Consider the following 24,491-nt stretch of genomic DNA (forward strand, 5'->3'; position numbering starts at 1 on the left):
TGTATGTACGGATGACAGGACAAAAATTCAGTATTTTTACTGGGATAATTATTCACTTTGTAATTGTAATCTAATGGACGTTAAAAAACAAACAAAACAAATGTGCTCTATGCGCTAAAAAATAAAAAAAATAAAATAAAAACCAGGACCAATAAAGCATTTGGATTTTCTTACATTTTATTTTAAAGATATCACTCAGATGTTCCTATGGAGAGAAAAATGCACATTATAACACAAGATACGTGCTGATGACAAAAATGTCATCTTACTTGGCAACAACACCATCATTCTTTGCCAGCCTGAGGATGGAATCATCAGACTCCCCCTGTTTTGCATTTAGGAGAGAACACGCACATGTAAAAAACCACAAGCATTTGAACCATTGAACACAATCCAGGATGACTCACCATTCTGCGGATGGCGCCACAGATGGCATAGGTCTTGAACTGACTGTTGAAACGACCCGTGACATTGTCCACCTGTAGCAGACATAGTTGAATGAATGACTTTATTTCATACATAGAAATACATCCACATTACATATAATACAGAACGTACATAGAGCTTGAACAAGGACAAACTATATACAGTGTCTGACAGAAGTTCTGTCGCTTGTCCATGTTGTAGAAACAATGGCTTATAACCTGACTTTGACTCACCCAAATGAGGTGTAATGTATGAAAATAAATTTGCTTCACTGCAGAAATATTGATCTTTTAATGAACACAGAAAGGTCAGAGTTTGGCAAAACAAGTTTTGTCGGCTTGTCATACAATACACCCAATCCTAGCAAAACCTTTGCAAGTTAGAAGGCAATATCAACATACTAAAATGTCAAGAAATATTAGCTACCTCTTCCCAATTGTTAGGGTTTTTCAGATTATCCTTATCGGATGATTATGTTGGAATGCAACCGGTAATAAATAACCTACCTTGTCTCATCCTACACAAGGTCGTAAAAGTTCCCCCTGATATGTTTTGGGCTTCCTATTCAGTCTACACCAGCCCCCACTCTTAATAAATATGTCCTTGCAGTTGGGAGGGTTTTCAGACTTCATTCCTGAGCGAGTGAACTCTCCACCTGCAGGTGTCTAAAAGGACTTGCTTGTCTCCCGTGTGGTTCTTGCAAAATAAGTTAGAGTGAGCACAACTCTAACACCTTTTATGATTGGTGTTAGAGATTTGCTCACTCACACTTATTTTGCAAGAACACCACGGGAGACAAGCAAGTTCTTTTAGACACCTGCAGGTGGAGATTTCACCCATTGAAGGAATGAAGTCTGAACCCTCCTTCCTGCAAGGGCATATTTATTAAGAGAAACAGAGTGGGGGTATGAGTAGGCTGAATAGAACGCCCTTGTTCTAGATCAAGGTGCTCCAGTACTGGCCAGCCCAGTCACCAGACACGAACATCATTGAGCATGTTTGGGGTAGAATGATGGCGGACGCTTGGAAGACAAAACCAAAAAATCTTGAACTCTTGAGAGGCACGCAAGACTGCATTCTTTCCTGATGATTTCATCAATATGAATCATTGTCGAACCGCATGGATGCAGTCTTTCAAGCTCAAGGACATCAATTCAGCTACAGCTTTTTCAATTGCCTGTGATGGGTGAGTCGAGTGACGCGACCGATATCGAACAGACACCGCTGCTATGCAAGTACGTGAACTCTAATGGGCCGCAAGAAGAAGTGATCAAATTGACGCCACTATTTTTCTTTAGATTATTTTAATAGTAGGCATACAACTTATGTATTGACACTACGTTGCATTATAAAAGGCTTTTAGATTTTTAAGGCTCCAGACAGGTATGTTTTTTGTTTTTTTTTGGGCCAATATGGCCCTTTGAACATTTTGGGTTGCCGAACCCTGGCATAGACAAAGAGACGTGCTTACGAGCAGTGTTCCCTCTAAGCTGCGCAATTGCGGACTGGTCGTGCAGTCTTGGCGCACATGAAATTACATGCTGCGCACAAAATACAATTCAGCATAAACTGATTGATTAAGATCTACTGTTAGACGTACTCTAATCTAATTAAGTGGATGAATGATTTTCTTTCTGTGCCTTTTTGTAGTGTAAATCAGTAATTGACAGTTGTCCAGCCAATGATATGTTTCACTTAGGCTACATAGTATATGTATGACACATATGTGTCCTGCCTATCCATGCAGTGCGGCAGAGTCAAGTGATGCAAATGCTAAATTAGCTAATCATGGCGAAACGAATGAGCAGCGACACATCCACTCGCCAAGCCAAAATAAATAAGAGATGCTTCTTTTAAGTTTGGATGGCTGTTGGAGTGTGTGCAACTACAAGAGGAAACAGTGAAACTGGGTGAGATTTTCTCTTTTTGAATGAGAAAGGTCTCCTCTGCAAAACATGCAGTGAAGCCAAAGTGGCGGGCGAGTTTACGGAGGGAAAAATACGGAAGAAATGGAAGTTGGACTACCTCGCGCGTCACATTCAGCAGAAATGTCATTTGAAAGCTGTTGGAATTGTACAAAGACTCAAGATGGGAGAGCGGATCGGTACGTTATTGCAAAGAACGCAAAAGATCGACAGAAAAGGAACGAGCTGTCACACAAAACAAAATCCGACCCCGAGCAAGTTAAAGTTCTCATTGACAAGATTTATTTATTTATTTATTTATTTGTTCATTCATTCATTCATTCTGGTGTTGCACACAGTGGTCCACAGTGTGCACAGGGAGCTTGTGTGTTTGCACAGTCACTTGAAAAATTAGACGGAACACTGCTTACAAGGCACAATTAGAGCTTTCTGGAAAGCCAGGATCATTGCAGAAGAGCAACGTGACGACAAGACAATATGGAACTTGGCATGTTTCATGGCAAACTTGCCCAATTGTTTAATTTGGATACAGAAGTCATGGACTTGGACGGATTTGCATATAAATATCTATTAACAATAATGTGAGTACATAGAGTACATGGTTAAACAGTAGAATAAAGTACAACCAATCTCAGTGTCTTGGTCCTATAACTTTTTGTTTACCATAAGTCATGCCATAAATAGGCCCGATAATGCGCTCTATGTGTGGATTAAATACAAAACAGACCCTGCAATTGTGCCTTTTAACCCCAAGTGCCTTATTGTGCCAAAAATACGGTAAGTTGGAAAAAGATTACCTCTGCTATGTTGATCTGCACGGAAGCGTGGTCCTTGGCTCCGATGATCCGGTTGCTCGCAGAGCTTTTAAAAAGAAAATAAAAATAATAATTTAAAAAACAGTGTTTCCATTGATTAATAAAAATACAGTCAAACCTCGGTTTTCAACCACAATCCGTTTCAGAAGGTTGAGAAGCAGATTCAAGTTCAAGTTCAAGTTTACTTTATTGTCAAAAATCCTATGTAACAGGGTTACCACAGAAGTTTGAAATTGCGTTTGACCAGTCTCCAATGTGCAGTTTAACTAAAAACATTTAAATAAGACATTGACATAAATCTCTTTCTTTCTCACACACACATACACACAACACACACAACACAAACACACACACAGCTAACTTACTCATACTGAATTTACAATTTCTTTCTCTGACATATTCATTCACAACATAAACATAGACAATGCACACTTACACATTGCAGTCATTCAAACACTAACATGCTTATAAACATGTGCAGTACTATACAATAAAATACTCTCTCTCACATTCACACACACGCACACACACACACGGTGTGTAATAAGAGTATTGACAATACAGACCCACACACACACACACACACATACATACACAGCAGCAGAAGTACAATCAGTGGTCATAGAAGTAAAGTGAAAAAGTGTATAACTGTATATAAGGTGCAAGAGTAAAGTGCCAAGTGGCATGGTGACTTTGGAATGTTCAAGTGGTTTTCCTCAGTGTGTTCATGAGTCTGATGGCTTGAGGAAAGAAGCTGTTACTCAGTCTGCTTGTGCTTGTTCCTATCACACCAGGTGATGAGTTGCTGTACCTCCTCTCTGTATGCTGAGTCATCGTTGTCTTTGATGAGGCCCACCACTGTTGTGTCATCTGCAAATTTGATGATGTGATTCGTTTCAAATCTGGCAGAGCAGTCGTGGGTCATCAGCGTGAACAGCAGGGGGGATAGCACACATCCTTGCGGCACCCCGGTGTTTATGACGGTGGTCGCTGAGGAGTTGTTTCCGACTCTGACTGTCTGCGGTCTGTTCGTTAGAAAGTCCAGCAGCCAGTTGCACAGTTAAGTTCTGACGCCTATTGTACTCAGCTTATTCACCAGATGTTGGGGGATGACTGTGTTGAACGCAGAGCTGGAGTCAATGAACAGCATCCGCGCGTGACTGTTTTTGTTCTCCAGATGAGCCAGGCAGAGGTGGAGTGCTGTTGCTATGGCGTCATCAGTGGAGCGCTTGGGGCGGTAGGCAAATTGGTATGGGTCCAGAGTAGTGGGGAGGGTGGATGTTAAGTGGGCCTTCACCAGTCTCTCAAAGTACTTCATCATGATGGAAGTGAGTGCTATGGGTCTGTAGTCATTCAGTGATGATGCTGGTGACTTCTTGGGTAGTGGTACGATGGTGGTAGCTTTGAAAATTGCTGGTATGATGACTTGGTTCAGAGAGGTGTTGTAGATGTCTGTGAGGACGTCAGCGAGTGAGTCTGCACAGTCTCTGAGCACGCGCCCGGGTATGTTGTCTGGACCTGCAGCTTTCCTGGGGTTCACCTTGAGTAGGGTCCTCTTCACGTCCGCTGGGTCCAGTTGAAGTGTTGTGCTGTCTGGGTGTACTGGGGTTTTTGTGGGTGTTGTGGTGTTGTTTTCTTCAAACCGGCTGAAGAAGGTGTTGAGAGAGTTGAGGAAGTCTATGTTGTCCTCACACGGTGGGGGGGATGGTTTGTAGTCTGTGACTGACTGGATGCCTTGCCACAGGCGTCTTGGGTCTTTTGTGTCTGTGAAGTGTGAGTTGATTTTTTGACCATATGCACGCCCCGGTGCAAGTTGGCCCTAGCAGTCTTGAGGGCCTCCTTGTCCCCAGACTTGAAAGCAGCGTTGCGTGCCCTCAGGAGCTCACGTACCTCCCTGGTGAACCAGGGTTTTTCATTTGCTCTCACTGTAATGTCTTTGGTGACGGTTACATCTTCCATGCACTTCGTTATGTATCCAGTTACAGAGTCTGTGTATTCGGTGAGGTTGACGTCCTGGTTGGTGGTGGCCGCCTCCCTGAAGACAGACCAGTCTGTGCGTTCAAAACAGTCCTGTAGAGCTGCTGTGGAGCCCTCTGGCCAGGCCCTGATCTGCTTCACAGTTGGTTTGCTTCTCGTCAACAGAGGTCTGTAGGCTGGAATTAGCATAACAGAGAGATGGTCTGATGAACCCAGGTGGGGGTGGGGAAGGGCTCTGAAGGCCTGTCTGATGTTTGCGTAGACCTGGTCAAGTGTGTTTTCTCCCCTTGTTGCAAAGTTCACACACTTGTGGAAGTGTGGCATTACTGTTTTCAATTTGGCCTGGTTGAAATCGCCAGCGATTATGCAGACCAAGTCCGGGTGTGTGTTCTGTAGTGTACTCACAGACTTGTACAGTATGGAGAGTGCGTCCTTTGTGTTAGCGCTGGGGGGGACGTAAACAGCTGTGATGTTGACGGTATTGAATTCACGCGGTAGGTAGAATGGACGGCAGTTGAGGGTTAAAAACTCAATGTTCTCTGAGCAGTGACTTGTAGTAACTACAGCGTTTGTACACCAGTTGTTGTTAATGTAAATCCACACACCACCTCCTCGAGATTTACCCGTGCTGGTGTGGTTTCTGTCCGCGCGGAAAGTTGTAAACCCATCCAGTTTAATGGCGCTGTCCGGAACGTTGTTGTGAAGCCACGTCTCTGTGAGGATGATCGCGTTGCATTCTCTCACCTTTCGTTCTGTAGTTAAGTCCAGCTTGAGATAGTCCATTTTATTTTCCAACGACCGCACGTTTGAAAGGAGAATAGATGGAAGTGCTGTTTTGTGAGGGTTTCTCTTCAGTCGGTGTTTGATGCCGGCTCGGGAACCTCGCCTTCTCCTCCGGCGTGTGCTCAGACTCCACCGCCGCTTCAGCTGCTTCCAGTGTCGGCTGGTGGGGGAGGGGGAGCCCGCTGCCTCAGAGGTTCCTTTGTCTCGGGACATTATTCCAAGACCGCGAATAGTTTCGCGATCCATGGCAAAGTTAACTCCGGATATATCCTTTGTGCAGTTGTTGCTTCTAAGTCCCAATAGTGTACTTCTGTCGTATGCGATTCTCGGAGACGATTTGGACGGTACATTTAACACAAAACACACATTTTTATCGGGAGCCGGCTTGGCCGCAGCCTCACAGGGCGCCGCCATCTTGGAAAATTACGTTTGGGCACATGTTGAAGGTATGTGCGCAAGTCTTCCTGGCTATAGCAGATGGATTAGTGATTTTAAAAGTAAGTCGATTCTGTTTTTTACCATGATAACAAATTAGTATCGAGAATTGTGGAAAATCACAGGTATTGGTACCGACGACTGAAATTCTAGTATCGTGACAACCCTGGCACACGCACATAAATATGTCAACGGGGCAAATTGCTAGTCCGTGGGGGTTGACAGTGTGCCAATTGTGTGAAGCCAGTCTTTCCACCCTGGCCTCCAAATATCTCAACCATTGTCCCCTTCAAGGATTGACGTTCGACAAGCGCATTTTAAGTACCACAACCATTACATTTGCTCACCATTTACGAGGGACGTAGAGGTCCACAAATTCACCAGCGTCATTCTGCATGTTGATTAGCAGGTCGTCTGCAAAGCAAAGCTGCAGAGAATATTTTATGTCAACAATTTCACTACACACTCCAATACTTCCATTCATCCATCCATCTTGATGCACACATTCAAAATAGCCACAGCAGTGCGTTTTAATATAATTGGCTCACATGACCTGGGAGCTATTGAGCAAAAACGCTATTAACAGTATTAATTCATTGAAAAGAATTTAAGCATTCATCACATAGAGCCTATTTGGAACTATCATCCTTCACAGTTTGGGGTCAAAAAGTCACATGACCTGGAGCTATTGAGCTAAAGCGCTAACATTTATAGTCATAAATTCACAAAAAATATTTGAAGCATTCGAATGATATTATGAGGTGTATCTCAACCAGCCTATGTGGACTATCATCCTGCACAGTTGGGGGTTAATAGGTCACATGACCTGAGAGCTATTGAGCTACACCGCTAATATTTACAGTCATGAATTCACTCAAAATATTCGTAGCTTTGGAATGAAATTCTAAGAGGTGCATCTCAACCAGACCATGTGGGGCTATTATCCTTCAGTTTGAAGTCAATAGGTCACATGACCTGGGAGCTATTCAGCCTCTTAGAATTTCATTCCAATGGTTAAAATATTTTTAATGAATTTATTACTGTAAATATTAGAATTTTAGCTCAATAGCTTCCAGGTCATGTTACCTATTGACCCAAAACAGTGGAGGACGATAGTCCCAAATGGGCTGGTTGAGATACACCTCCTAGAATTTCATTTGAATGCCTGCTTGTTTTAAAATTGAATGTATTACTGGAAATAGAATTTTACCTCAATAGCTCCCAGATCATGTGACCTATTGACCCCAAACTGTTGGATGATAGTCCCACATGGGCTGGTTGTGATACACCACTTAGAACTTTATTCCAATGCTTCAAATATTTTAAATGAATTTATAACTGTAAATATTTGCATTTTTCCTCAATAGCTCCTGAGTCATGTGACCTAATGGCCCGTGATATTGCAGGATGGTCGTCCCACATGGCCTGGTTGAGATATACATATTTTCAGTTGAATGCTTATTATTTTATCCGATTTATTACTGTAAATGAGCATTTTAACTCAATAGCTCACAGGTCATGTAACGTTTTGACCGCAAAAATTGCAGGATGATAGTCCCATGTTGAATGCTCCTCAGATTTTTTTAAGAATTTGTTAATTTGATATACACGGATGAGATTTACACATTTATCATTTGGAAAAAAAACGGACGCGTTTACATGTTATCACACTATGCTTTCCCTTCGATCTCTTTAACGGCATTTACATGCTATCGTAATGCAATGCTTTCCCTTCGCTCTCTATACCGGCGCTTACATACTATAGCACTGCCCTGCTTTTCCTTCGCTCTCTTTTAACGTAAAGCCTATAATATGGGCACGCTTCCCGTGCGACTGGCTTGATCGCAGTGTTACCTGGAAGCGAGTCGAACCGTTAAAGCCAGAATTAAACCCAGAACGTCTGCACTGCGAGACGGACGTGCTAACTAGTGCGTCACCGTGCCACCCCAACCCCTTTCTCGGCTAAATCGCAATCTCGCGGAATGCAACGTGCCAATGCGTGGGGGTGTAAAACTGACCAGAAGACTCTTAGCATAGCAACTAACATGTGGAACGTCCACGCGTACCGGCGTGGAAACTGCCAATTAAACTGCATTTTAACTTTTTGTCCTCTAAACAAACACACACAGTAACGCTATCTGTTTAACGACGATAAACGTCGGTAAAATACACGGTAATATCACCGCATGTGCTCGTTTAAGGCGGTTCCAGAAAGAGAGCAACGCAGAGACTCACCGTAACCGACAAAAGGACGACGAAAAGGACAGGCCACCCCTTCTTCTTCTCTGATGGTATGACGGTTGACGGCAGTTAGCATCCGTTGCGGCCACACATCAAAAACGTAAAGTCTAAAATTTCAAGAAGCATGGCAGTCATATACAAAGCAAAAGAATTACTGGATTATCATTCACTTCGTACACTTTATTGTTCTCTTGTCTTGCCCTGTGCTGAGGTTTGGGGGAATACTTATAAAACTTCACTACAGCCACTTATCATTCTGCAGAAAAGAGCAATAAGGACTATTCATAAAGTCAACTACTTGGAACACACAAATCCACTTTTCATACAATCCAAACTATTGAAATCCACTGACATAGTATCTTACCAAACAGCAATCATCATGTATAGCAAGTAAGCAAAACAACTACCAGAAAATATCCAAAACTTATTTAGGAATCGGGAGGGAGGTTATAAGTTAAGGGGGAATCACAACTTCAAAATCTTAAACATAAGAACAACCTTAAAAAGTTTTTGCATCACTATAACTGGGGTCAAACTATGGAACAGCTCAGTGGCCTAGTAGTAGAGTGTCCGCCCTGAGACTGGAAGGTTGTGGGTTCAAACCCCGGCCGGGTCATACCAAAGACTATAAAAATGGGACCCATTGCCTCCCTGCTTGGCACTCAGCATTAAGGGTTGGAATTGGGGGGTTAGATCACCAAATGATTCCCGAGCGCGGCACCGCTGCTGCTCACTGCTCCCCTCTCCCCCAGGGGATGGATCAAAATCACATGGGGATGGGTTAAATGCAGAGGACAAATTTCACCACACCCAGATGTGTGTGTGACGATGATCATTGGGACTTTGGGACTTTAACAATCTAAGTGAGGAACTCAAGCAAAGTCCAAATATCCACCAGTTTAAAAGAATGTACAAAAATATGTTGTTTAGCGGGTACAAAGGCTAAAAGTGCCAAAGGGCTACACACAAGTTAAAATGAAACAGAAAAATAAGTGTGAAAGTGTATCTACTTGTGGTCTGTTGTAGAATTACAGTATATGTTGAATCATTGGTTTAATGCACAGGTGTCAAACTCAAGGCCCGGGGGCCAGATACGGCCCGCCACATCATTCTATGTGGCCCGCGAAGACAAATTGTGCATCAAATTTATGTGTCATTACTAGAATTGCAAATTGTCTTCACTTGTAATATCTTTTTAAAAAAATATTTGACCAGTTTTTACTCGTCTGATTTGAAAACGACTTATTTGTCAGTTTGTTTTGTAGCTTTTACTGTATATAATAGTGTTAAGAGTAAAAGTGATCAAGTCATCACAAAAATCACGAAAAAAATCTTATATAAGACGCACCTGACTATAAGCCGCAGGGTTCAAAATTTTGGAAAAAAGTCGCGGCTTGTACACCGGAAATTACGGTATGTGTTGGAAATGATATACTTTTTTATCATTGGATTCTATGTATCTGCTTTTGTGTGCAAGATTCTCCGCAGTATGTGACCATCTAGCCTTGTGAAAATGACTTGGGGGCATATGGCCGGCTAATGACTGGAGTCATTAGCCGCGCTATACAATAAGCCCCATAGTTAGCTAGACATGTTCAGATCATGATTGTCATGGGATGGGTGAAGCAGACAGAGGTCTTATTTAAGTTGAAGTCATGAGTACGGCACAGGGATGTATTCCCAGGGCCACTAAGACTAGGTCTTTGTTAAGCTAATAGTCATGAGACGTCCATACTGCTCCGTCCATAAGAGTATCCCATTTGTTCTGTGGTAATGAGATAACTATGGAATGTACTTCCTGCCTGGGAACCTACCCGATCATGTACACTTGCCCCTTTGTTTCTCTCTCAATAAAAGGCACGGCTAAATTCGAGCAGAGCGCAGATCTCAGCCACACTTGTTGCGTGTGTTTGGGGTGCGCCCTTCTGCGCAGAAGAAAACGCTAAGCCAAAAAGACCTACCGCCTCTGAGATTGATTTCAGATAAATGTTGTCAACCCAACAGTATGTACTACAATTAACCCAGTAAAACTTTTTATTTGGCAGCATGGTGGAGCACTGGTTAGCATGTTTGCCTTACAATGCAAAGGTTGTGGGTCCGATTTCGGCTACGGACTTTCTGAGTGGAGCTCGCATGTTCTCCCCATGCCTGCCTGGGTTTCCTCCTGGTATTCCAATGTTCTCCAATGTTGAATAGACGTGCATGGTAGGCCGACTGACGACTATAAATTGTCTGTAGGTTTGAGTGTTAATGGTTATTCGTCTATGTGTGTCCCGCGATTTGGTGACAACCAGTTCAGGGTGTCCATGACTACTGCCCAGAGTGCGAGGATGTGCTCCAGCAAAGTAGCACTACTCTGTGAGTAGGCATGTTCAGAGAGCAAGAGTGCGCTCCACTCCTATTAAAGGGTAACTCAACCCAACATTTTCTTTAAAATATGTTATATATGCCCACAGGAGCCGAAATACATCATTCTTATTAATATTGCGTCCTTGGAATAAGATAAGTAACAAAATTCACTCGTTCTTATCCATCACAGGGGGGCAACCATATTGCCACTCGCTGCCGACTAAAAATGACATCACAGTTGCCAGGTCTCAAGTCAAAAACAATCGCAGTTCAGCTTTAGAAAACTGGTGAGCAAAATAGCCACCCGTTCAGATGGTGAAAAACAGGTGGATTTTAACGGTTACGTTCATATTCAACAAGTGAAAAAACATCCCTGCGTTTCAACTACTTGGGCAGCTGAGTCACGCCGAAAGTTACATCATACATCCTAAAAAACGGCCTTCGGAGAACGCACCCTGTGAATTTGGACACAGCTCCCGACTCCCAGCTGGCCTGGGAACTCCTTGGGATACATCGGGAAGAGCTAGAAGAAGTGGCTGGAGATAAGGAAGTCTGGGCTTTCTTGCTGAAAATGCTGCCTCTACGGCCCAACCTCCAGATAATCGGTAGATGATGTATGTACGGATGACAGGACAAAAATTCAGTATTTTTACTGGGATAATTATTCACTTTGTAATTGTAATCTAATGGACGTTAAAAAACAAACAAAACAAATGTGCTCTATGCGCTAAAAAATAAAAAAAATAAAATAAAAACCAGGACCAATAAAGCATTTGGATTTTCTTACATTTTATTTTAAAGATATCACTCAGATGTTCCTATGGAGAGAAAAATGCACATTATAACACAAGATACGTGCTGATGACAAAAATGTCATCTTACTTGGCAACAACACCATCATTCTTTGCCAGCCTGAGGATGGAATCATCAGACTCCCCCTGTTTTGCATTTAGGAGAGAACACGCACATGTAAAAAACCACAAGCATTTGAACCATTGAACACAATCCAGGATGACTCACCATTCTGCGGATGGCGCCACAGATGGCATAGGTCTTGAACTGACTGTTGAAACGACCCGTGACATTGTCCACCTGTAGCAGACATAGTTGAATGAATGACTTTATTTCATACATAGAAATACATCCACATTACATATAATACAGAACGTACATAGAGCTTGAACAAGGACAAACTATATACAGTGTCTGACAGAAGTTCTGTCGCTTGTCCATGTTGTAGAAACAATGGCTTATAACCTGACTTTGACTCACCCAAATGAGGTGTAATGTATGAAAATAAATTTGCTTCACTGCAGAAATATTGATCTTTTAATGAACACAGAAAGGTCAGAGTTTGGCAAAACAAGTTTTGTCGGCTTGTCATACAATACACCCAATCCTAGCAAAACCTTTGCAAGTTAGAAGGCAATATCAACATACTAAAATGTCAAGAAATATTAGCTACCTCTTCCCAATTGTTAGGGTTTTTCAGATTATCCTTATCGGATGATTATGTTGGAATGCAACCGGTAATAAATAACCTACCTTGTCTCATCCTACACAAGGTCGTAAAAGTTCCCCCTGATATGTTTTGGGCTTCCTATTCAGTCTACACCAGCCCCCACTCTTAATAAATATGTCCTTGCAGTTGGGAGGGTTTTCAGACTTCATTCCTGAGCGAGTGAACTCTCCACCTGCAGGTGTCTAAAAGGACTTGCTTGTCTCCCGTGTGGTTCTTGCAAAATAAGTTAGAGTGAGCACAACTCTAACACCTTTTATGATTGGTGTTAGAGATTTGCTCACTCACACTTATTTTGCAAGAACACCACGGGAGACAAGCAAGTTCTTTTAGACACCTGCAGGTGGAGATTTCACCCATTGAAGGAATGAAGTCTGAACCCTCCTTCCTGCAAGGGCATATTTATTAAGAGAAACAGAGTGGGGGTATGAGTAGGCTGAATAGAACGCCCTTGTTCTAGATCAAGGTGCTCCAGTACTGGCCAGCCCAGTCACCAGACACGAACATCATTGAGCATGTTTGGGGTAGAATGATGGCGGACGCTTGGAAGACAAAACCAAAAAATCTTGAACTCTTGAGAGGCACGCAAGACTGCATTCTTTCCTGATGATTTCATCAATATGAATCATTGTCGAACCGCATGGATGCAGTCTTTCAAGCTCAAGGACATCAATTCAGCTACAGCTTTTTCAATTGCCTGTGATGGGTGAGTCGAGTGACGCGACCGATATCGAACAGACACCGCTGCTATGCAAGTACGTGAACTCTAATGGGCCGCAAGAAGAAGTGATCAAATTGACACCACTATTTTTCTTTAGATTATTTTAATAGTAGGCATACAACTTATGTATTGACACTATGTTGCATTATAAAAGGCTTTTAGATTTTTAAGGCTCCAGACAGGTATGTTTTTTGTTTTTTTTGGGCCAATATGGCCCTTTGAACATTTTGGGTTGCCGAACCCTGGCATAGACAAAGAGACGTGCTTACGAGCAGTGTTCCCTCTAAGCTGCGCAATTGCGGACTGGTCGTGCAGTCTTGGCGCACATGAAATTACATGCTGCGCACAAAATACAATTCAGCATAAACTGATTGATTAAGATCTACTGTTAGACGTACTCTAATCTAATTAAGTGGATGAATGATTTTCTTTCTGTGCCTTTTTGTAGTGTAAATCAGTAATTGACAGTTGTCCAGCCAATGATATGTTTCACTTAGGCTACATAGTATATGTATGACACATATGTGTCCTGCCTATCCATGCAGTGCGGCAGAGTCAAGCGATGCAAATGCTAAATTAGCTAATCATGGCGAAACGAATGAGCAGCGACACATCCACTCGCCAAGCCAAAATAAATAAGAGATGCTTCTTTTAAGTTTGGATGGCTGTTGGAGTGTGTGCAACTACAAGAGGAAACAGTGAAACTGGGTGAGATTTTCTCTTTTTGAATGAGAAAGGTCTCCTCTGCAAAACATGCAGTGAAGCCAAAGTGGCGGGCGAGTTTACGGAGGGAAAAATACGGAAGAAATGGAAGTTGGACTACCTCGCGCGTCACATTCAGCAGAAATGTCATTTGAAAGCTGTTGGAATTGTACAAAGACTCAAGATGGGAGAGCGGATCGGTACGTTATTGCAAAGAACGCAAAAGATCGACAGAAAAGGAACGAGCTGTCACACAAAACAAAATCCGACCCCGAGCAAGTTAAAGTTCTCATTGACAAGATTTATTTATTTATTTATTTATTTGTTCATTCATTCATTCATTCTGGTGTTGCACACAGTGGTCCACAGTGTGCACAGGGAGCTTGTGTGTTTGCACAGTCACTTGAAAAATTAGACGGAACACTGCTTACAAGGCACAATTAGAGCTTTCTGGAAAGCCAGGATCATTGCAGAAGAGCAACGTGACGACAAGACAATATGGAACTTGGCATGTTTCATGGCAAACTTGCCCAATTGTTTAATTTGGATACAGAAGTCATGGACTTGGACGGATTTGCATATAAATATCTATTAACAATAATGTGAGTACATAGAGTACATGGTTAAACAGTAGAATAAAGTACAACCAATCTCAGTGTCTTGGTCCTATAACTTTTTGTTTACCATAAGTCATGCCATAAATAGGCCCGATAATGCGCTCTATGTGTGGATTAAATACAAAACAGACCCTGCAATTGTGCCTTTTAACCCCAAGTGCCTTATTGTGCCAAAAATACGGTAAGTTGGAAAAAGATTACCTCTGCTATGTTGATCTGCACGGAAGCGTGGTCCTTGGCTCCGATGATCCGGTTGCTCGCAGAGCTTTTAAAAAGAAAATAAAAATAATAATTTAAAAAACAGTGTTTCCATTGATTAATAAAAATACAGTCAAACCTCGGTTTTCAACCACAATCCGTTTCAGAAGGTTGAGAAGCAGATTCAAGTTCAAGTTCAAGTTTACTTTATTGTCAAAAATCCTATGTAACAGGGTTACCACAGAAGTTTGAAATTGCGTTTGACCAGTCTCCAATGTGCAGTTTAACTAAAAACATTTAAATAAGACATTGACATAAATCTCTTTCTTTCTCACACACACATACACACAACACACACAACACAAACACACACACAGCTAACTTACTCATACTGAATTTACAATTTCTTTCTCTGACATATTCATTCACAACATAAACATAGACAATGCACACTTACACATTGCAGTCATTCAAACACTAACATGCTTATAAACATGTGCAGTACTATACAATAAAATACTCTCTCTCACATTCACACACACGCACACACACACACGGTGTGTAATAAGAGTATTGACAATACAGACCCACACACACACACACACACATACATACACAGCAGCAGAAGTACAATCAGTGGTCATAGAAGTAAAGTGAAAAAGTGTATAACTGTATATAAGGTGCAAGAGTAAAGTGCCAAGTGGCATGGTGACTTTGGAATGTTCAAGTGGTTTTCCTCAGTGTGTTCATGAGTCTGATGGCTTGAGGAAAGAAGCTGTTACTCAGTCTGCTTGTGCTTGTTCCTATCACACCAGGTGATGAGTTGCTGTACCTCCTCTCTGTATGCTGAGTCATCGTTGTCTTTGATGAGGCCCACCACTGTTGTGTCATCTGCAAATTTGATGATGTGATTCGTTTCAAATCTGGCAGAGCAGTCGTGGGTCATCAGCGTCAACAGCAGGGGGGATAGCACACATCCTTGCGGCACCCCGGTGTTTATGACGGTGGTCGCTGAGGAGTTGTTTCCGACTCTGACTGTCTGCGGTCTGTTCGTTAGAAAGTCCAGCAGCCAGTTGCACAGTTAAGTTCTGACGCCTATTGTACTCAGCTTATTCACCAGATGTTGGGGGATGACTGTGTTGAACGCAGAGCTGGAGTCAATGAACAGCATCCGCGCGTGACTGTTTTTGTTCTCCAGATGAGCCAGGCAGAGGTGGAGTGCTGTTGCTATGGCGTCATCAGTGGAGCGCTTGGGGCGGTAGGCAAATTGGTATGGGTCCAGAGTAGTGGGGAGGGTGGATGTTAAGTGGGCCTTCACCAGTCTCTCAAAGTACTTCATCATGATGGAAGTGAGTGCTATGGGTCTGTAGTCATTCAGTGATGATGCTGGTGACTTCTTGGGTAGTGGTACGATGGTGGTAGCTTTGAAAATTGCTGGTATGATGACTTGGTTCAGAGAGGTGTTGTAGATGTCTGTGAGGACGTCAGTGAGTGAGTCTGCACAGTCTCTGAGCACGCGCCCGGGTATGTTGTCTGGACCTGCAGCTTTCCTGGGGTTCACCTTGAGTAGGGTCCTCTTCACGTCCGCTGGGTCCAGTTGAAGTGTTGTGCTGTCTGGGTGTACTGGGGTTTTTGTGGGTGTTGTGGTGTTGTTTTCTTCAAACCGGCTGAAGAAGGTGTTGAGAGAGTTGAGGAAGTCTATGTTGTCCTCACACGGTGGGGGGGATGGTTTGTAGTCTGTGACTGACTGGATGCCTTGCCACAGGCGTCTTGGGTCTTTTGTGTCTGTGAAGTGTGAGTTGATTTTTTGACCATATGCACGCCCCGGTGCAAGTTGGCCCTAGCAGTCTTGAGGGCCTCCTTGTCCCCAGACTTGAAAGCAGCGTTGCGTGCCCTCAGGAGCTCACGTACCTCCCTGGTGAACCAGGGTTTTTCATTTGCTCTCACTGTAATGTCTTTGGTGACGGTTACATCTTCCATGCACTTCGTTATGTATCCAGTTACAGAGTCTGTGTATTCGGTGAGGTTGACGTCCTGGTTGGTGGTGGCCGCCTCCCTGAAGACAGACCAGTCTGTGCGTTCAAAACAGTCCTGTAGAGCTGCTGTGGAGCCCTCTGGCCAGGCCCTGATCTGCTTCACAGTTGGTTTGCTTCTCGTCAACAGAGGTCTGTAGGCTGGAATTAGCATAACAGAGAGATGGTCTGATGAACCCAGGTGGGGGTGGGGAAGGGCTCTGAAGGCCTGTCTGATGTTTGCGTAGACCTGGTCAAGTGTGTTTTCTCCCCTTGTTGCAAAGTTCACACACTTGTGGAAGTGTGGCATTACTGTTTTCAATTTGGCCTGGTTGAAATCGCCAGCGATTATGCAGACCAAGTCCGGGTGTGTGTTCTGTAGTGTACTCACAGACTTGTACAGTATGGAGAGTGCGTCCTTTGTGTTAGCGCTGGGGGGGACGTAAACAGCTGTGATGTTGACGGTATTGAATTCACGCGGTAGGTAGAATGGACGGCAGTTGAGGGTTAAAAACTCAATGTTCTCTGAGCAGTGACTTGTAGTAACTACAGCGTTTGTACACCAGTTGTTGTTAATGTAAATCCACACACCACCTCCTCGAGATTTACCCGTGCTGGTGTGGTTTCTGTCCGCGCGGAAAGTTGTAAACCCATCCAGTTTAATGGCGCTGTCCGGAACGTTGTTGTGAAGCCACGTCTCTGTGAGGATGATCGCGTTGCATTCTCTCACCTTTCGTTCTGTAGTTAAGTCCAGCTTGAGATAGTCCATTTTATTTTCCAACGACCGCACGTTTGAAAGGAGAATAGATGGAAGTGCTGTTTTGTGAGGGTTTCTCTTCAGTCGGTGTTTGATGCCGGCTCGGGAACCTCGCCTTCTCCTCCGGCGTGTGCTCAGACTCCACCGCCGCTTCAGCTGCTTCCAGTGTCGGCTGGTGGGGGAGGGGGAGCCCGCTGCCTCAGAGGTTCCTTTGTCTCGGGACATTATTCCAAGACCGCGAATAGTTTCGCGATCCATGGCAAAGTTAACTCCGGATATATCCTTTGTGCAGTTGTTGCTTCTAAGTCCCAATAGTGTACTTCTGTCGTATGCGATTCTCGGAGACGATTTGGACGGTACATTTAACACAAAACACACATTTTTATCGGGAGCCGGCTTGGCCGCAGCCTCACAGGGCGCCGCCATCTTGGAAAATTACGTTTGGGCACATGTTGAAGGTATGTGCGCAAGTCTTCCTGGCTATAGCAGATGGATTAGTGATTTTAAAAGTAAGTCGATTCTGTTTTTTACCATGATAACAAATTAGTATCGAGAATTGTGGAAAATCACAGGTATTGGTACCGACGACTGAAATTCTAGTATCGTGACAACCCTGGCACACGCACATAAATATGTCAACGGGGCAAATTGCTAGTCCGTGGGGGTTGACAGTGTGCCAATTGTGTGAAGCCAGTCTTTCCACCCTGGCCTCCAAATATCTCAACCATTGTCCCCTTCAAGGATTGACGTTCGACAAGCGCATTTTAAGTACCACAACCATTACATTTGCTCACCATTTACGAGGGACGTAGAGGTCCACAAATTCACCAGCGTCATTCTGCATGTTGATTAGCAGGTCGTCTGCAAAGCAAAGCTGCAGAGAATATTTTATGTCAACAATTTCACTACACACTCCAATACTTCCATTCATCCATCCATCTTGATGCACACATTCAAAATAGCCACAGCAGTGCGTTTTAATATAATTGGCTCACATGACCTGGGAGCTATTGAGCAAAAACGCTATTAACAGTATTAATTCATTGAAAAGAATTTAAGCATTCATCACATAGAGCCTATTTGGAACTATCATCCTTCACAGTTTGGGGTCAAAAAGTCACATGACCTGGAGCTATTGAGCTAAAGCGCTAACATTTATAGTCATAAATTCACAAAAAATATTTGAAGCATTCGAATGATATTATGAGGTGTATCTCAACCAGCCTATGTGGACTATCATCCTGCACAGTTGGGGGTTAATAGGTCACATGACCTGAGAGCTATTGAGCTACACCGCTAATATTTACAGTCATGAATTCACTCAAAATATTCGTAGCTTTGGAATGAAATTCTAAGAGGTGCATCTCAACCAGACCATGTGGGGCTATTATCCTTCAGTTTGAAGTCAATAGGTCACATGACCTGGGAGCTATTCAGCCTCTTAGAATTTCATTCCAATGGTTAAAATATTTTTAATGAATTTATTACTGTAAATATTAGAATTTTAGCTCAATAGCTTCCAGGTCATGTTACCTATTGACCCAAAACAGTGGAGGACGATAGTCCCAAATGGGCTGGTTGAGATACACCTCCTAGAATTTCATTTGAATGCCTGCTTGTTTTAAAATTGAATTTATTACTGGAAATAGAATTTTACCTCAATAGCTCCCAGATCATGTGACCTATTGACCCCAAACTGTTGGATGATAGTCCCACATGGGCTGGTTGTGATACACCACTTAGAACTTTATTCCAATGCTTCAAATATTTTAAATGAATTTATAACTGTAAATATTTGCATTTTTCCTCAATAGCTCCTGAGTCATGTGACCTAATGGCCCGTGATATTGCAGGATGGTCGTCCCACATGGCCTGGTTGAGATATACATATTTTCAGTTGAATGCTTATTATTTTATCCGATTTATTACTGTAAATGAGCATTTTAACTCAATAGCTCACAGGTCATGTAACGTTTTGACCGCAAAAATTGCAGGATGATAGTCCCATGTTGAATGCTCCTCAGATTTTTTTAAGAATTTGTTAATTTGATATACACGGATGAGATTTACACATTTATCATTTGGAAAAAAAACGGACGCGTTTACATGTTATCACACTATGCTTTCCCTTCGATCTCTTTAACGGCATTTACATGCTATCGTAATGCAATGCTTTCCCTTCGCTCTCTATACCGGCGCTTACATACTATAGCACTGCCCTGCTTTTCCTTCGCTCTCTTTTAACGTAAAGCCTATAATATGGGCACGCTTCCCGTGCGACTGGCTTGATCGCAGTGTTACCTGGAAGCGAGTCGAACCGTTAAAGCCAGAATTAAACCCAGAACGTCTGCACTGCGAGACGGACGTGCTAACTAGTGCGTCACCGTGCCACCCCAACCCCTTTCTCGGCTAAATCGCAATCTCGCGGAATGCAACGTGCCAATGCGTGGGGGTGTAAAACTGACCAGAAGACTCTTAGCATAGCAACTAACATGTGGAACGTCCACGCGTACCGGCGTGGAAACTGCCAATTAAACTGCATTTTAACTTTTTGTCCTCTAAACAAACACACACAGTAACGCTATCTGTTTAACGACGATAAACGTCGGTAAAATACACGGTAATATCACCGCATGTGCTCGTTTAAGGCGGTTCCAGAAAGAGAGCAACGCAGAGACTCACCGTAACCGACAAAAGGACGACGAAAAGGACAGGCCACCCCTTCTTCTTCTCTGATGGTATGACGGTTGACGGCAGTTAGCATCCGTTGCGGCCACACATCAAAAACGTAAAGTCTAAAATTTCAAGAAGCATGGCAGTCATATACAAAGCAAAAGAATTACTGGATTATCATTCACTTCGTACACTTTATTGTTCTCTTGTCTTGCCCTGTGCTGAGGTTTGGGGGAATACTTATAAAACTTCACTACAGCCACTTATCATTCTGCAGAAAAGAGCAATAAGGACTATTCATAAAGTCAACTACTTGGAACACACAAATCCACTTTTCATACAATCCAAACTATTGAAATCCACTGACATAGTATCTTACCAAACAGCAATCATCATGTATAGCAAGTAAGCAAAACAACTACCAGAAAATATCCAAAACTTATTTAGGAATCGGGAGGGAGGTTATAAGTTAAGGGGGAATCACAACTTCAAAATCTTAAACATAAGAACAACCTTAAAAAGTTTTTGCATCACTATAACTGGGGTCAAACTATGGAACAATCTAAGTGAGGAACTCAAGCAAAGTCCAAATATCCACCAGTTTAAAAGAATGTACAAAAATATGTTGTTTAGCGGGTACAAAGGCTAAAAGTGCCAAAGGGCTACACACAAGTTAAAATGAAACAGAAAAATAAGTGTGAAAGTGTATCTACTTGTGGTCTGTTGTAGAATTACAGTATATGTTGAATCATTGGTTTAATGCACAGGTGTCAAACTCAAGGCCCGGGGGCCAGATACGGCCCGCCACATCATTCTATGTGGCCCGCGAAGACAAATTGTGCATCAAATTTATGTGTCATTACTAGAATTGCAAATTGTCTTCACTTGTAATATCTTTTTAAAAAAATATTTGACCAGTTTTTACTCGTCTGATTTGAAAACGACTTATTTGTCAGTTTGTTTTGTAGCTTTTACTGTATATAATAGTGTTAAGAGTAAAAGTGATCAAGTCATCACAAAAATCACGAAAAAAATCTTATATAAGACGCACCTGACTATAAGCCGCAGGGTTCAAAATTTTGGAAAAAAGTCGCGGCTTGTACACCGGAAATTACGGTATGTGTTGGAAATGATATACTTTTTTATCATTGGATTCTATGTATCTGCTTTTGTGTGCAAGATTCTCCGCAGTATGTGACCATCTAGCCTTGTGAAAATGACTTGGGGGCATATGGCCGGCTAATGACTGGAGTCATTAGCCGCGCTATACAATAAGCCCCATAGTTAGCTAGACATGTTCAGATCATGATTGTCATGGGATGGGTGAAGCAGACAGAGGTCTTATTTAAGTTGAAGTCATGAGTACGGCACAGGGATGTATTCCCAGGGCCACTAAGACTAGGTCTTTGTTAAGCTAATAGTCATGAGACGTCCATACTGCTCCGTCCATAAGAGTATCCCATTTGTTCTGTGGTAATGAGATAACTATGGAATGTACTTCCTGCCTGGGAACCTACCCGATCATGTACACTTGCCCCTTTGTTTCTCTCTCAATAAAAGGCACGGCTAAATTCGAGCAGAGCGCAGATCTCAGCCACACTTGTTGCGTGTGTTTGGGGTGCGCCCTTCTGCGCAGAAGAAAACGCTAAGCCAAAAAGACCTACCGCCTCTGAGATTGATTTCAGATAAATGTTGTCAACCCAACAGTATGTACTACAATTAACCCAGTAAAACTTTTTATTTGGCAGCATGGTGGAGCACTGGTTAGCATGTTTGCCTTACAATGCAAAGGTTGTGGGTCCGATTTCGGCTACGGACTTTCTGAGTGGAGCTCGCATGTTCTCCCCATGCCTGCCTGGGTTTCCTCCTGGTATTCCAATGTTCTCCAATGTTGAATAGACGTGCATGGTAGGCCGACTGACGACTATAAATTGTCTGTAGGTTTGAGTGTTAATGGTTATTCGTCTATGTGTGTCCCGCGATTTGGTGACAACCAGTTCAGGGTGTCCATGACTACTGCCCAGAGTGCGAGGATGTGCTCCAGCAAAGTAGCACTACTCTGTGAGTAGGCATGTTCAGAGAGCAAGAGTGCGCTCCACTCCTATTAAAGGGTAACTCAACCCAACATTTTCTTTAAAATATGTTATATATGCCCACAGGAGCCGAAATACATCATTCTTATTAATATTGCGTCCTTGGAATAAGATAAGTAACAAAATTCACTCGTTCTTATCCATCACAGGGGGGCAACCATATTGCCACTCGCTGCCGACTAAAAATGACATCACAGTTGCCAGGTCTCAAGTCAAAAACAATCGCAGTTCAGCTTTAGAAAACTGGTGAGCAAAATAGCCACCCGTTCAGATGGTGAAAAACAGGTGGATTTTAACGGTTACGTTCATATTCAACAAGTGAAAAAACATCCCTGCGTTTCAACTACTTGGGCAGCTGAGTCACGCCGAAAGTTACATCATACATCCTAAAAAACGGCCTTCGGAGAACGCACCCTGTGAATTTGGACACAGCTCCCGACTCCCAGCTGGCCTGGGAACTCCTTGGGATACATCGGGAAGAGCTAGAAGAAGTGGCTGGAGATAAGGAAGTCTGGGCTTTCTTGCTGAAAATGCTGCCTCTACGGCCCAACCTCCAGATAATCGGTAGATGATGTATGTACGGATGACAGGACAAAAATTCAGTATTTTTACTGGGATAATTATTCACTTTGTAATTGTAATCTAATGGACGTTAAAAAACAAACAAAACAAATGTGCTCTATGCGCTAAAAAATAAAAAAAATAAAATAAAAACCAGGACCAATAAAGCATTTGGATTTTCTTACATTTTATTTTAAAGATATCACTCAGATGTTCCTATGGAGAGAAAAATGCACATTATAACACAAGATACGTGCTGATGACAAAAATGTCATCTTACTTGGCAACAACACCATCATTCTTTGCCAGCCTGAGGATGGAATCATCAGACTCCCCCTGTTTTGCATTTAGGAGAGAACACGCACATGTAAAAAACCACAAGCATTTGAACCATTGAACACAATCCAGGATGACTCACCATTCTGCGGATGGCGCCACAGATGGCATAGGTCTTGAACTGACTGTTGAAACGACCCGTGACATTGTCCACCTGTAGCAGACATAGTTGAATGAATGACTTTATTTCATACATAGAAATACATCCACATTACATATAATACAGAACGTACATAGAGCTTGAACAAGGACAAACTATATACAGTGTCTGACAGAAGTTCTGTCGCTTGTCCATGTTGTAGAAACAATGGCTTATAACCTGACTTTGACTCACCCAAATGAGGTGTAATGTATGAAAATAAATTTGCTTCACTGCAGAAATATTGATCTTTTAATGAACACAGAAAGGTCAGAGTTTGGCAAAACAAGTTTTGTCGGCTTGTCATACAATACACCCAATCCTAGCAAAACCTTTGCAAGTTAGAAGGCAATATCAACATACTAAAATGTCAAGAAATATTAGCTACCTCTTCCCAATTGTTAGGGTTTTTCAGATTATCCTTATCGGATGATTATGTTGGAATGCAACCGGTAATAAATAACCTACCTTGTCTCATCCTACACAAGGTCGTAAAAGTTCCCCCTGATATGTTTTGGGCTTCCTATTCAGTCTACACCAGCCCCCACTCTTAATAAATATGTCCTTGCAGTTGGGAGGGTTTTCAGACTTCATTCCTGAGCGAGTGAACTCTCCACCTGCAGGTGTCTAAAAGGACTTGCTTGTCTCCCGTGTGGTTCTTGCAAAATAAGTTAGAGTGAGCACAACTCTAACACCTTTTATGATTGGTGTTAGAGATTTGCTCACTCACACTTATTTTGCAAGAACACCACGGGAGACAAGCAAGTTCTTTTAGACACCTGCAGGTGGAGATTTCACCCATTGAAGGAATGAAGTCTGAACCCTCCTTCCTGCAAGGGCATATTTATTAAGAGAAACAGAGTGGGGGTATGAGTAGGCTGAATAGAACGCCCTTGTTCTAGATCAAGGTGCTCCAGTACTGGCCAGCCCAGTCACCAGACACGAACATCATTGAGCATGTTTGGGGTAGAATGATGGCGGACGCTTGGAAGACAAAACCAAAAAATCTTGAACTCTTGAGAGGCACGCAAGACTGCATTCTTTCCTGATGATTTCATCAATATGAATCATTGTCGAACCGCATGGATGCAGTCTTTCAAGCTCAAGGACATCAATTCAGCTACAGCTTTTTCAATTGCCTGTGATGGGTGAGTCGAGTGACGCGACCGATATCGAACAGACACCGCTGCTATGCAAGTACGTGAACTCTAA

The 24,491-nt window shown here is 42.7% G+C and overlaps 2 protein-coding genes across 7 annotated transcripts; both read right to left on the reverse strand.

Moving 5' to 3' along the window:
- Positions 1–159: 159 nt before the first annotated feature.
- On the reverse strand, positions 160–11,583 carry LOC125992408 (small ribosomal subunit protein eS21-like). Of its 4 annotated transcripts, XM_068649594.1 has the most exons (7): positions 11,406–11,583; positions 8,597–8,709; positions 6,709–6,788; positions 3,149–3,212; positions 408–479; positions 270–325; positions 160–205 (listed from the first exon to the last, which is right to left on the reverse strand). In XM_068649594.1, exons 3-7 carry the CDS (start codon positions 6,756–6,758, stop codon positions 196–198), a joined length of 252 nt encoding a protein of 83 aa, XP_068505695.1. In that variant the 5' UTR covers positions 6,759–6,788; positions 8,597–8,709; positions 11,406–11,583; the 3' UTR covers positions 160–195. The 4 variants fall into 4 exon arrangements, with proteins under 4 accessions (XP_068505695.1, XP_068505692.1, XP_068505694.1 ...); XM_068649591.1 differs by lacking the exons at positions 8,597–8,709; positions 11,406–11,583 and having other exon boundaries at positions 6,709–7,100; XM_068649593.1 differs by lacking the exons at positions 6,709–6,788; positions 8,597–8,709; positions 11,406–11,583 and adding an exon at positions 3,978–4,627.
- Positions 11,584–11,723: 140 nt separating this feature from the next.
- LOC125992410 (small ribosomal subunit protein eS21-like) lies at positions 11,724–23,955 on the reverse strand. Of its 3 annotated transcripts, XM_068649597.1 has the most exons (9): positions 23,223–23,941; positions 23,085–23,140; positions 22,657–23,020; positions 20,160–20,272; positions 18,272–18,351; positions 14,712–14,775; positions 11,972–12,043; positions 11,834–11,889; positions 11,724–11,769 (listed from the first exon to the last, which is right to left on the reverse strand). In XM_068649597.1, the coding sequence occupies exons 5-9, from the start codon at positions 18,319–18,321 to the stop codon at positions 11,760–11,762; spliced, it is 252 nt and encodes an 83-aa protein (XP_068505698.1). In that variant the 5' UTR covers positions 18,322–18,351; positions 20,160–20,272; positions 22,657–23,020; positions 23,085–23,140; positions 23,223–23,941; the 3' UTR covers positions 11,724–11,759. The 3 variants fall into 3 exon arrangements, with proteins under 3 accessions (XP_068505698.1, XP_068505699.1, XP_068505697.1); XM_068649598.1 differs by having other exon boundaries at positions 11,724–11,889; positions 23,223–23,955; XM_068649596.1 differs by lacking the exons at positions 18,272–18,351; positions 20,160–20,272; positions 22,657–23,020; positions 23,085–23,140; positions 23,223–23,941 and adding an exon at positions 15,541–18,263.
- Between the last annotated feature and the right edge of the window lie 536 nt (positions 23,956–24,491).

This window comes from Syngnathus scovelli, chromosome 22 (genome assembly GCF_024217435.2).
Source record: "Syngnathus scovelli strain Florida chromosome 22, RoL_Ssco_1.2, whole genome shotgun sequence".
NCBI lineage: Eukaryota > Metazoa > Chordata > Actinopteri > Syngnathiformes > Syngnathidae > Syngnathus > Syngnathus scovelli.

Bases quoted from the DNA above. Each gene is read 5' to 3' on its own strand.
- LOC125992408 (XM_068649591.1), bottom strand. From the start codon at position 6,845: ATGAATGGAAGTATTGGAGTGTGTAGTGAAATTGTTGACATAAAATAT. The intron at 3,213-6,708 runs GTGAGCAAATGT...TCTTTTTAAAAG, and splicing joins CTCTACGTCCCTCGTAAATG to CTCTGCGAGCAACCGGATCA. The intron at 480-3,148 runs GTAATCTTTTTC...TGTCTGCTACAG, and splicing joins TGCAGATCAACATAGCAGAG to GTGGACAATGTCACGGGTCG.
- LOC125992410 (XM_068649596.1), bottom strand. From the start codon at position 15,599: ATGACACAACAGTGGTGGGCCTCATCAAAGACAACGATGACTCAGCAT. The intron at 14,776-15,540 runs GTACAGCAACTC...TCTTTTTAAAAG, and splicing joins ACTCAGCATACAGAGAGGAG to CTCTGCGAGCAACCGGATCA. The intron at 11,890-11,971 runs GTGAGTCATCCT...AATGCAAAACAG, and splicing joins GTGGCGCCATCCGCAGAATG to GGGGAGTCTGATGATTCCAT.